Source organism: Camelus ferus, chromosome 19, assembly GCF_009834535.1.
Source record: "Camelus ferus isolate YT-003-E chromosome 19, BCGSAC_Cfer_1.0, whole genome shotgun sequence".
NCBI classification, from domain to species: Eukaryota; Metazoa; Chordata; class Mammalia; order Artiodactyla; family Camelidae; genus Camelus; species Camelus ferus.
The window spans coordinates 33,076,806-33,089,126 of record NC_045714.1 but is presented as its reverse complement, the minus strand read 5'-3'; the positions used below and the strand labels follow the sequence as shown (position 1 = coordinate 33,089,126).

Below are 12,321 nucleotides of genomic sequence, written 5' to 3'. Positions count from 1 at the left end.
TCTCCTCCCTTCTCCCTGTCCCACCAGCAGCTAGCCCAGTCCCTCTCCTCCCTGACCTCCCTTTCCATCCTCTTAAGGCTGATGTTCCCTTGGATTCTATCTTTGGCACTTCTTGTTAACCCGTTTCCCTAAGGGCTCTCATGGTGATAAATCCTTCCCTAGTTTGGGAAGATGTGGCCCAAGAGGACTTTTGCTCTGGGAAGGAAGGAGAAGGGGAGTATGATCTCATCCAGGCCTTGTGGGCTGGGCTTGCAGGGCACAAAGGAACACAGTAAATGTTCAATGTTTGTTTGCGTTTTTTTGAATGTATGGACACAGAATAAGAATAGAACTTCCATCTGCCTCCAAAGGATCCCATCCCCACCCCCAAGATATATTCAGAGGCCTAGATTTTCACCTGCTCATCCCAGGCCAGGCCTTCTGCCACACCAAGCCACACCAAGCTCACCAGTCCTCACAGGCCTTTAATCTATAACTGCTTGCCCAAACTCCATCACTGCCCTCAAGATGCTGGGGGGAAGGGGTTGGGGCGGATAAAGATACATGGCTAGGAAGGCCATGCCAGCTCTGAGTCCAAGGGGGAAAGGCTAGGTCAGGCTGGGGCCTGGGCAGGGGGCTCCCGGCCCCAGGCGATGAGGGAGTTGCTGGCCTGGGCAAGCTCGGCGATGGATACCCGGCCCCGCTGTCGGATGAAGTTAGCCACAGCAGCCAGTTCCTCCGGGGTTATGTAGATGAACTTGCCCCGGTCGTCAATCACACCTGTGGGGACATGCAGGTTGCAGGGATGAGCCTTCCTCATCTGGCCCAAGGATGCCTACCCACCCAGCCACCCCTCCTGCCTGCCAGCCTAGCCCTTCCTAGCTAGGTGAGTCAAATCAGGCTTCCTTGCCTGTCTTTGTCACCCAAAGCCATCCCCAGGCCCTGGCATGTCCTCTTTGTAACTGTGTCCCCCTCCTCAGCACCCGGCATTGTACACTGCTGCCCTGACCCGGGGTGGTCATCCTGCCTCTGTGATAATTCCCTGCAGCTCCATGTGGCGGACACTCCCCAAGGCCAGGCCTGCAGTGACGAGTCTCATCCTCTCACCTGTCAGAGTCCCCTCAGCCAGCAGGTCCTGGATACGGTTTATGGCGTCCTATGGGGAGAACGATTCTCAGAGCAGAGATGGGCGCTGCCGTCCCCCAAAAGGCAGCTGCAACCTCCCTCCTACCACAGCCAAATCTCCTCTCCTTCTCATGGCCACCCTGCAACGTGACTCCGTGCTTCTCCAGTGGAGCGGCCCAGGGGAAAGGGGCTCTGGTGCTGGGGCCCCGCAGGACCGGGAGAGAGATTCTCTTCCAACCAGGACAGAATCGGTTGTGTTGTTTGGCTAAGAAGGCTGGTGCAGCCTGTTTGCAAAAGAGTTGTCAAAGTAACTAGATTTGGGCTGCATGAGTTACAGGGGTTGCTGGAGTGATGGGATTTGGACTTTTTCTTTTTTCTCCCTGCCTGTATTCCATCGAGTTAGAAAGGTGGAATTCCTGGGGTGCCAAGAGATTCCTACACTTTACTCACTCTTGGTTGGGGACAGGGTGGAAGGGGCACCAAGACTCTCCATCTTCAGGGCAGACCCTCTCTGACAGCCACACAGACCCCATGGCCACATTCCACATAACAAGCCACCTTCCAGGGCTTACCTGAGTCCGCAGGCCCATTTGGGAAGCCAGGTCTTCCAAGAGCACGACCTTGGACTGCTACAAAGAAAGGGAGGAAAGGGAGCGAGGCTGAGCTTGGGCAAATCCCTCTCAGCATTGGAACCCTCTGAGGCAGGCATTCTGCTCTGCTCCGCTCTGGGTGCAGATTCCTGCTCTCCTCACACACGACTCACACACTCTCCAACCACCTGTGGACAGAGACATACACATTCATAAACTTTCACGTCCCCCTGCTTGTGGGCAGAGATCTGCCCCAAACTACCACCTGCCTCACAGGCCCCCAGACTGAGGACCACCCTGAGACAGACACACGTGGAGAGCCACGCACAGCTGCCACTTTCTCCTCTGCCACCAGCCGCAGCTTTTTAACATCATGGACAGGTCAGAAGGGGAAGCATGACAGAGATGAGGGAAAGAGGTGACAGTCACCAAAAGCTATTTAAAAAAACTTTTTCCAGGGCTTGTGTTTGCTGAGAAGCTGCCAGGACAAAGTGCTGAGAAGGTGTGGGGGAGGCGATGTGGAATAAGACATAGCTCACAGCCCTGCCAAGGAAACGGCAAGAACCTGAAGAAGAACAGAGCAGGTAAAGGCCCCCACAGGCCAGGGCCTGGGCAGAAGCAGTACAGCTCAGTCTGGTCTCCCCTTTGCTCACTGCCCCCTGGCCTGACACACCCAGACTTCTTTTCACCCATCCTCTTCACACCCTACGAGGCATGGAGCTCTCCCTTAAAATAACTGTCACCAGCACTGCTCAGTGCTTTCCACACACAGCCAAGTTCACACCTTGAGGAGAAACTTTAGTTCCCGGGGATGCAGCCGAGGGTCCGCTGCTGGATCCTAGAAAATGCATCTGCCCTGCCTTCCCCACAAATAGACAGCATGTGACTTGAGAGAAGGCGGTCTTTTGCATTTCTGTGAATCTTCCATAGCAAATGAGCTGGGGGAGGAATGACATGATGACACCTCCCCAGCTGCAGATGGCATGTGACTGTTGGAAATGCCAAACTGAATGTGTAAGCAAGAAGGCAAGGGAGTGGCAGTTGGGCCAGGGGGTGGGCAAGTGCAAGATGACCTGGCCAGCGGGCCTCTACTGACAAAGCAGGGAGAGGGCACTGGGCTCTCTTGAGATAGCTTAGAGGGAGAATATGCAGTAACCCCAGGTGGTCCCTGAAAACACGGCCTAAGGGGTTGCTGGGGCCAAAAGTCTGCCTGGATAAACAAACCACCCAGCCCCAGTGAGAAAGGAGAGTGGACCGACAAGAGCAAGCTATGCCTATGCCTCATGTGAACTCCGCTGGAAATGGGCCTCCAGGTCTGAAACCCTAAGATGAAAGGGCCCACTCCCTTGGAGCCAGGAGGAAGCAGGGTGGGCTGTTTCAGGACAGCGGCTCTGGGAGTATCAGCTAGCACAGCCTGGAAAGACTTCTAAGCTCCAGAAGAGTTTGGAAAACCTCCCCAGAAAATGGCCCCTCCAGAGAGCTGCTGAAAGCGAGGGCCAGGACCGCCCTGGGGGCCTCTTCTTAGGGCTCTGCAGAGAGAGGGACCTGACGCTGATGCAGCAGGGCTTCCTGCAGGAGGGACTCAGGACTATGGTGCTGCCCATTGGCTGGGTGGGGACAGTGAGTTCCAAACAACACCAGGAAGATGTGAGATGTCCTGCCCAGGGCTGCAGCCCTCAATCAACTGTGGCAGGGTGGGAAAGGGCCCCATCAGAGGGGAATGGTCCCAGTCTGAGGGAGCATTCTCACTCTCAGCAACCCCGGCCCCCAGGCTGTGAGCCTAGCCCCTTGCTGCTGGGAGGTGTCTAAACCCTGCTCTCTTCTGGGAGAGGTGGGGGGGAGGATTATGCAAGCCCTGGCTCCTTGGCACCCCTAATGCCACCCCCACTGCCGCCTCCGCTCCCTCTGCACTCCTTCCCTCAGCCGCCTCTGCACCCCTGAGCTGCACTGGAAAACCTCTCCCCTCGTCGCATCCTTCGTGGGAGAGAAGTTGCTTAGCAGCAAAGCAGAACAGGACGTTCTTATGCAACCCGGAGCAGCATCCAGGAGGCCTGCGCTGCAGCTGCAGATGGAAGAGGGTACACCTGCTGCTCTGCCCTAGATCCCAAAGGAAACATCATCCTGCATACCCCAGAAGACCCAAGTTCCCGGTCAGGAACACATGGCAGGGGACACCTGTTTCACCTCAGTGGAACCTCCAAATGACAGAACTGACAGAAAACACATGTGAAAAAACTTGAAAACACAGTGACTCACTGAGCGTAGGGTCTGAAGAGCAGGGAACCTGTCAAGCCCTGAGTGTGAGGAAGCGATCAAAGGCTTGCACCTCCCACACAGACCACATCCTTCTGAGGAGAAGGGACTCTCCTGGTCAGGACCCCAGCAGCTCAGCCTCTCTTGGTCCCCCTGCCCCCTCCTGCACGAGCCTGACTGAACCGCCTGCAGCCCCGACTCGGGCCTACTCCCTCTAGGCCCTGAGGATGCACACGACACGCACGTAAGAAGCAGGCAGCTGACAGCCAAGCTCTGCTCTGCAGCTTCTTACCTTAATGTAGTTGATAAACTCGGTCAGGAAGCTGTGGGACTAGAGGAGCAGAGAAATCAAGGTGAGTGTCCTTCTTGCAGGGGCCACAAGGGTCTATGCCTACCCACCTGCCCACCCGAGTGGCACCTGTCTGCCCTGCCTGTGTGCCCCTCTAACCACCTGTGTGAGCAGCAGGGCCTCCCACGGTGAGGGGGTTGAGGCACCACCTCTCCTAAAGACCAGGTCTCCGGCTGCTAGAGCCTGCTGGTCCTGACGTCCACCCACCTCTCACTGCCTGACACAGAAGCAGGCGAGGAGCAGAAGGGTGTGTGGGATGAGGTGGCCAGTCTTGGTGGGCACCGGGAGGGGTTTCCCAGGGGTGGTGGGCCCACCTGCTCCTCAGTCATGGTCTCGGCCTCGCCCTCCTCCTCCACCACGAAGGCCTCCTTCAGTTTCAGGTACTCTTCATGCTCCCGCTGGGCCTGCTCCTCCCGAGCCTTCCTCTCCTCCTCCTCCTATGGACACAGAGGAAGCAAGAGTCAGACGTTTTCAGGTGGGTGCCCACCCTATCCCTGTTCTGGTCTCTGCTGGCCCATCACGGCAGCAGGGTGTCTAGCCCCGCCCTTTCTCACAGACAGAGCTCCTTCAAGACCTTGATCCCTCTGGCCCCCAAGCTGAACAGTAGGATCCCTCTTCTCTTCTCATCAGTTCCACCTCCCAGACAAACACTGCTCAGCTCCTTCCTTGAAAATCCTGCAGTGACCCCACCCCATAATACCCTCTAGTCACCCTCCCCTCCCATTTCTTGCCCTGTCAGTCCAAACTTCTCACCAACCATCCATCCCTCCAGCCCACTCCAATCTGGCTTCTGAGTACTCAGTTTCCGCAAAACAACTCCTGCCACGGTCTCACTCACGCCCTCCACCCCACCAGAGCCAAGGGACAACCATTAGTCCTCATATCCCTGTCCCCTCCTCCCTCCCTTGGCCTCCAGACCCTACCCTTTCCTGGATTTCCTCCTGCTCCTTGGGCCATTCTTCCTGCTTTCTCCATCACCCAGCCCTGTCTCTTCTCTCTCCTCCACTCTCTGGGCCATCTTGCCTTGCCCATAGCATCAACAACTATATCCTTGCCAGTGACTGCCACAGTTGTATCCCTGCCCAAATGTCTCCTCCCAAACATACGACGGCCCACATGACACACTCACAGGCACCTCAAGTTGACTGTGTCCCAGAAAGACCCTGTGATCTACTCCCCACATGTCTGATACTCTTCCTGAGTCCCTGGCCCAGTGAGTCACACAGCCACCTGGCCAGCTGCCCTTGTCAGAAATGAAGCCCATCTACCAGTCCTTTCTTTAACTTCTGGAAAACTCAGTCCATCCATGTTGCTCCATCACCACCACCATACAGTGCAACAGCCTCCCCCAAACCCAGCCCATTTGCCAGAATTCACAGTACGATCTGTTTTCAACACGAAAGTAAAGATGGGACGGGAAATAAACAAGATGAGCCTGGAGCATTTTGTGGTGTCAAAAAGTAAGAAAGTACTCAAAAAAACCAAAACAATGACGGTATGTCAGAGGTACACAGGAGCCAACTCGAAGAGCTCCCAATGGTCAAACTTGGAACAATCTAAGCAAAAAACCAAGTCAGACAGCATTAGATTATAATGCAAAATTCAAAATAAATATCTTTAAGTCCATATGGATATAAATAAATGAGTAAGTAAATATAGAAGAAAAGATAAATCTGCACAAAAGAACACCACATACCTTACGTAAATACCTCTTGAGGAAGTGAAGCATAACTCCCCACCCCTTCAGTGTGGGCTGTGCTTGTTCCCCCCCTTCAGTGTGGGCTAAGTGATTTGTTTCCAAGAAGGATGGGAAGGGAAGAGTAACATCACAGCGAAGAAATCTGGCAAACATAACCTTAGCCAGGGGATCAAGGTGAACATCACTAGTGAGGAGTCAAGTTGAGAACATGAACCCTTGATATGTTATGTTGAGGATGGCACTTCGCCTGTGGTCTTCCTTCCAGAAATCCGTAATCCCCGTCTAACCATGAGAAAAACACCAGCCGAATGCAAATTAAGAGACAATCTACAAAATACTTGCCCAATAATTCTCAAAACTGTCAAAATCATCGAAATCAAGGAAAGTCTGACTGTCACAACCCAGAGGAATCTAAGGAGACGTGACAATTAAGTGTAAAGTAACATCCCGGATGGGACTCTGGAAAAGGAGGGTATTTGGGAAAAACTAATGAAATTGGAATAATGTGCTGAGTTCACTTAATAATAATAATAATGTATCAGTATTAGTTGTGAGAAATCCAGCACAGTAAGGTACAATGTTAATAATGGATGAATCTGGGTGCAGAGAAGAGCCTCAGAATATTTGAGGTGCATTATTGGGATCAATATTCAGAAAGGTGAGAAATTCTCTTGACTAATGCCTCCCCTCTGCTGTGTTCTGGCTCATTTGCTACAACACCCACAGCCAGGTTTTCTGCCATCCAGTGTCCCTGGATGACAGGGCCAGTCAGAGGCCAAAGGCACCAGGCTACAGGGTCTTCCCAGCTGGGCAGCCCTGGCTCTCACTCTATATACCCTACATCTTTGTGATGTTCCTTTTCGTGGACACCTGGTTTTCAGAAGGAAGGAAGCACCTGGAAAACAAAGGCTGATTCACTACCTTTTTTTTTTGCAGTGGCTTTCATTCCCTGAACATCTCCTCTAGGCCAGACCCCAAAGTGAACCTGATACAGGTATGATCCACCTTCTCTTTCAATGTCCTTTAAAAGCCTCAAGGCCCTCAGGATCCAGACACCAACCACCTTACCTCTCTGGCCCTATTCCTTCTTGCTTTCCCTGCTCTAGCCACTCTGACCATTTCAAAGTCCTTCAAATGCTTCAGGTATGTTCGATAAATCACATGCACAAAAATCCAGCCTCAGGCTAACTTTTCAGCAGCAGCTTTACACAGGCTGTGCCTGGAGCACAGGGACCATGTAAACCAGAGTCTGCCCCTGCACATGGTCCCTGGTCTATCTTTAGGCTGGAGGTGCTGGAAGCTGCATGGGAAGCAAGGCTGCCTGGTCAGGTATCAGAAGTCAGGATCGGGGGTCTGGCTCACCTTCTGTTCCTCCTCCAGGCGAAGCCGCTCCTCCTCCTTCTTCCACTCTGCCTCACGCTGGGACTCAAGGCGTTTCCACTCCTCGCGCTCAGCCTCCTCTGCCTGAAGAAAGGCCTTCATAGGGGGCTATCTCCACCCATAGTTAGAGCTTGCCCGCCTCCCAAACAGGCCAGGCCAGGCCACAGACAAAGGATGCAGGATACAGAGCTAGGCAAGCAGCAAACACTAACCCAGCACACAAAGAGCCTCAAGGGCAGTGTCCATCACAGGAGACAGGGAAGGCAGGGCCCTTTCCCCCTTCTCAGAGCTGCACCCCATCCCTCCCGCTTGCCTCACGCTGGGCTTTTCGTGCTTGTTTCTCCTCCAGCTTCCGTAGTTTCTTGGCTCCAATTTTCCCTGACAGGTGAGTTTCCACTGGCTTCTCGATGCCTTCTTCCTCCTGGGCTGAAGACGGTCGAGAAAGACACCTTAGGTCCTGGCTAGGGAGGCCGGATGATGATGGATCCCCCCTACCCCTTGTCTCTCTCCTCATGGGGGATCCCCACTACCCACTTGCAAATATCACTAGCCCAGCTCTGCCTTCTACAGGCACCTGCCACACAGAAACTCATCTGGGGCATGTATGTTAGGTGTAGGGGAGGGGGAACCCATGGAGCAAGAAAGCAGATAACTTTAGATGCTGCATAGCCATAAAGAGGGAGGTTCCAGGTTCCACTATCTGAGTGTCTGAAAATCACAGGCAGGACTATTTGGGCTTTCAGAGTTCTCTGGGTTCTGTCTCTGAGCCAAACCTTCAGAGAAGGATGCCCCATAGGGAAATTTATCCCCACCTCAAATCTGAAATCATTCTCACTCTGATGAGGAACTGCTGAGGGTTCTGGGCTCAGTCCCTGGCCAGGGTTAGCCATTGGTCCCACTGGGCCCAGGGCAAAAAGACAGCCCAAAGCCCAGGACTACTTCAGGGCCAGCTAAAAGTTAAAAGACCCACTGATGGCTGAGCAGCAGGGATGTCTGACTCCAATTCTGAGACAGGAGGGATGGCCTCTTTTTTAAAGGGGCCAGTTCCCAAGAGCACAAGGGCAAAAGCCCCAAATGCCTTCTCCTCAGGCTCAAGCCAGCTGTTGAATACTGGAGAAGAGATATTCGTTCCCACAATCCTAACAGCATCAGGGACATAGAGGCCTCTGTCAACAAAATGCCTCGGTCTTCAAATGCTTCTTCTAGGGTTATGGGTGACACCACCCCAGAAACTGCAGAAGCTCTTGGACAGCCAGGTGAGGCCCTCAGGGATTGAGTGTGCCCACACCAGGAAGAAGGCTGAGACACAGAGTGGACTGAGGAACTCTCTAGGTCAATCTAAACACCCTTGCCCTCTTGTATGGACACTGAGAGCCAAAAATGAAGGAAGAGGGGGTTGGCTCAATGAAACAGGGATCAGGGTCCAGAGGCTGGGCCCTAAGTCTTCCCCAACCACATCCTTTGACTCCCAGACATCCCTCCCACACTATGGCTTCGCACCCCACTCTTTCACCCAGGTCTGGGAGTCCTCTCACCCTCTAACCCAGTCTTCTTCTCCACGAGGCTGGGCCCCTCTCACCTGGAATGATGGCCTCATCCTCATTCTCATCCACTTCCGCCCAGGCCACCCGATGGGCTCGACGTTGAGCCTGCAGGCGGCTGCCCAAGTCTCGACGGCGCCGGGGCCTGCCCCCAGGTCTCTGCTCCTCGGGCTCCAGGTGCTGGGGCTGGGCCACTTGGCCTGCTACTACTGGCTCCTCGTCATTGTACAATGGCTCTTGGCCGGCTGTAGGGAAAGAAGAATCATGAGGCTGATGGCAGGGGAAGCAGCACCCTGGAAGCCTCACCTTCCTCTGCTAAACTTCCTCCATGCTCCCACTGCCCATAACACAAAGTCCCAGCTTCTCCGTCTGACTATGGAGGCTTTCGTAATTCAAACCCAGATCTAGGTCCTACCCAGCGAGTTCATCCCTTTCCTTCCACCTGTGTTGATACTGTTTTCCTCTCAAGGCCTGACCTTCCCAGCTGGCCTGTCAGGATACTACCATCCTGCAAGATGGAGCTGAAACTCAACCTCCTCTAGGAAGCCCACTCTGACCTCTTCAGACCTCATTTGAATGCCCACTACAGGACTGCATTTATTTCTTGCCTGACACCACCATCCATGTTTTTATCCGACACCCCAATGGGAGAGCACTGAGTCTCTTCACTCAGAAGATTTGTGGGCTATTTGCTTTGCCTCAGCTTCCCTCTCCCTTGCCGCTGGCAGGTGCTCTGAAGTAGCTTGTGGGCCCAAGTAAGGGGAGAGACATATACACAAACCCGTAAGAGAAATGACGGGGAAGGGGGCGGGATTTGTTCTGTGCCCTAGCAGATGACATGGCCTCCTGGGAAGGGTGCGGAACAAGGAGAGGGTGCATGGGCGCAAGGGCGCTCTCCTTGAGGCGGAAGGAGAGAGCTTTCTGGAGCCACCTCATGCTCTCTTCAGCTCGTTGGTAAGCAGTAAACTCAGGTGCCCCCGTCTTGTCACCCGCTCTGGACCCAGCCTGGGAGGGACGGTAAACCCCTGTGGAGCCCCCATTGGGCTCAGAGGGGGATTGCCCCGATGAGGCGAGGATCTCTTTGGGGGTCATGAGAAAGCTGTAGGCACCCCGCCACTCTGCCTGGTCGGAGAGCTGGATTCTTGCACCGCGGCTCCCTGCCAGGACTCCATCGCGCACCTATACGCATGCGCCCGGCCTGTCTCACGTGCAGTGAGCGCCTGCCGGCGCCGAGTTCTCCTTAGACCAGACAAGCAAGCTAGCGCATGCGCAAGAGCCTCGACACGACGGCCTAGAGGCCCCGGAGGCCAGAGAACGCGCACCCCCACCGACCCTGGCGCGGCGGCATCTCCTACTACCTGCTGCCGCCCGGCCCCGGCTGCGAGTCAGGAAGAAGATAAGGCCGACAAGCAGAGCCGCAGCCACCAAGTACACCACGGGGGCCACCATGACGAAAGCTTCCAGGGGAAACAAATGCGTCCACCCTGAAGCCCGAGATCCCCCAAGCCCCGCCCAACGCCTGTGTAGCTCTTCCCGTTTCCCGTTCTAGACTCCGCCCACCGCTCGGGGCCCCGCCCAGGCCTCACGCTAAACTTAAAGCCCCTAATTCTTAACTTTAAAATGAATTCTGGACCTGTAAAAAAATAAATAAAGTGGAAATTATTGCAAACGGTTATGTGCAGTGTGACAACATTTATGTAAGTTTTAAAAGCGCTAGGGGGGGAGGGTATAGCTCAACTGGTAGAGAGCATGCTTAGCATGCATGAGGTCCTAGGTTCAATCCCCAGTTCCTCTACAAATGAAGAAATAAACCTAATTACCTCCCCCCAACCCAAAAACAAACAGACAAAAATAAATAAATAAATAAGATCGTTAAACAATACCATATAGTGTTTATAGAAACTTACATATTCATAAAAAGTAAAAAAATCTTCTGAATGATAACATACCAACTTCAGGATTGCGATTACTTTGGGGGAGGGAAGAAGTTGGATGGCATTAAGGGCAGAGCTTTGCCTATATCTATGACACCTGATTTCCTTAAAAGGAGAGGGACAGAGACCAAACCTATATGCATAAATTGTGATATACTCTTACATTCAGACCTGCAGTTTTATACCATTTACAAATAACTTTAATTGGTTGTACAAGAATTAGTATTCAGTTTTCCAAAGTAAGCATTTGGAAATTAAATACCCAGAGGAATTTAAATTTTTCCCTTTAGTTCTTAAGAATCTGTGTAAAAACAAAACCCCCAAAAAAAAACTGGGGACAAATTACACCTCAATAAAGTTTTGTTTTTTTTAAAATACTAGGTATAGAATATAAACTCAAAATTTTTAAAAAAGCAAATAACTACTTGGAATCTGCTATTACAGGAGTATGAAGCTTTTTGTGTGTGATAACATAATAAATAAAGATCCCAAGACCCATGGTATCTGTGGAGGGAAGATTTGAAAAAATATGGACATGCATTAACACCTTAACATGTTCAATTTGGAATGGTGTGAACTTGAGCACTTACTATTTTCTGTAATATTTCATAATTTATAAACAAGCAAAAATGGCAGAATAACGCTTCTAAAATATACATAAATGTTGATAATCATTTAAGCTGGTTAATGGGTTTATAGAGATTCATTGTATTGCTCTTTTCTCTCTTTTTTCCTAGGTTTGACATTTTTGTGCAAGTTTGAAATTTGCCGTAATAAAATTATTATGATTATTATTGAAGTATCGGCGGCTACAAGGTGTCAACTTCTGGTGTACAGCATAATGTTTGTCATACATATACATACATATATTCCTTTTCATGTTGTTTTTCATTATAGATTACTACAAGATATTGAATATAGTTCCCTGTGCTATATAGAAGAAATTTGTTGTCTATTTTATATATAGTAATTTTTACTTTTTAATAAAACTTCTTGACTTTATACATTTTTGTGTATAATTTGTATGTGCACTGAAAGTTGTTTGAAAGGGTAAAACAACAAAATGTCAACAGAGAAATAACACTTCCTGCTGCCTTAAACAGATTATATATCACTTTAATGGTTTTCATTTGGAATTCTCAGATTCTTAGGTTCCTGAACCCAAACCACATTGCTTAAGGTTTACGGATGGACTGGATGGGGTGGAAGATGGCAGGGAGAACAACATGAGACAGCTGCTGCCCTGGTCCAAGCAAGAACAGAAGAGGGCTGGATTAATGACAGTAGCAGTGAACTGGTGAGGAGGAAACCGATTCAAGAACTATTTCAGAGGTAGAAGTGATAGAACCTGACAATCTCCTTAGAGGGCAAGAATTGTCCATTGCTTAAATGGGTTCCCCCACAATTAAGGGGAATGCAATTCCAAAGAGATTTCCTGTCATATTCTTTGCTAAAGGAGGTAAGAATTCAC

General features: G+C 51.5%; 1 protein-coding gene across 1 annotated transcript; it reads right to left on the bottom strand.

Moving 5' to 3' along the window:
• Positions 1 to 285: 285 nt before the first annotated feature.
• DDRGK1 (DDRGK domain containing 1) lies at positions 286 to 10,446 on the bottom strand. The gene is made up of 9 exons (XM_006187111.3): positions 10,275 to 10,446; positions 8,955 to 9,161; positions 7,689 to 7,801; positions 7,358 to 7,459; positions 4,611 to 4,733; positions 4,240 to 4,278; positions 1,677 to 1,733; positions 1,087 to 1,135; positions 286 to 759 (listed from the first exon to the last, which is right to left on the bottom strand). The coding sequence occupies exons 1-9, from the start codon at positions 10,363 to 10,365 to the stop codon at positions 593 to 595; spliced, it is 948 nt and encodes a 315-aa protein (XP_006187173.1). The 5' UTR covers positions 10,366 to 10,446; the 3' UTR covers positions 286 to 592.
• Between the last annotated feature and the right edge of the window lie 1,875 nt (positions 10,447 to 12,321).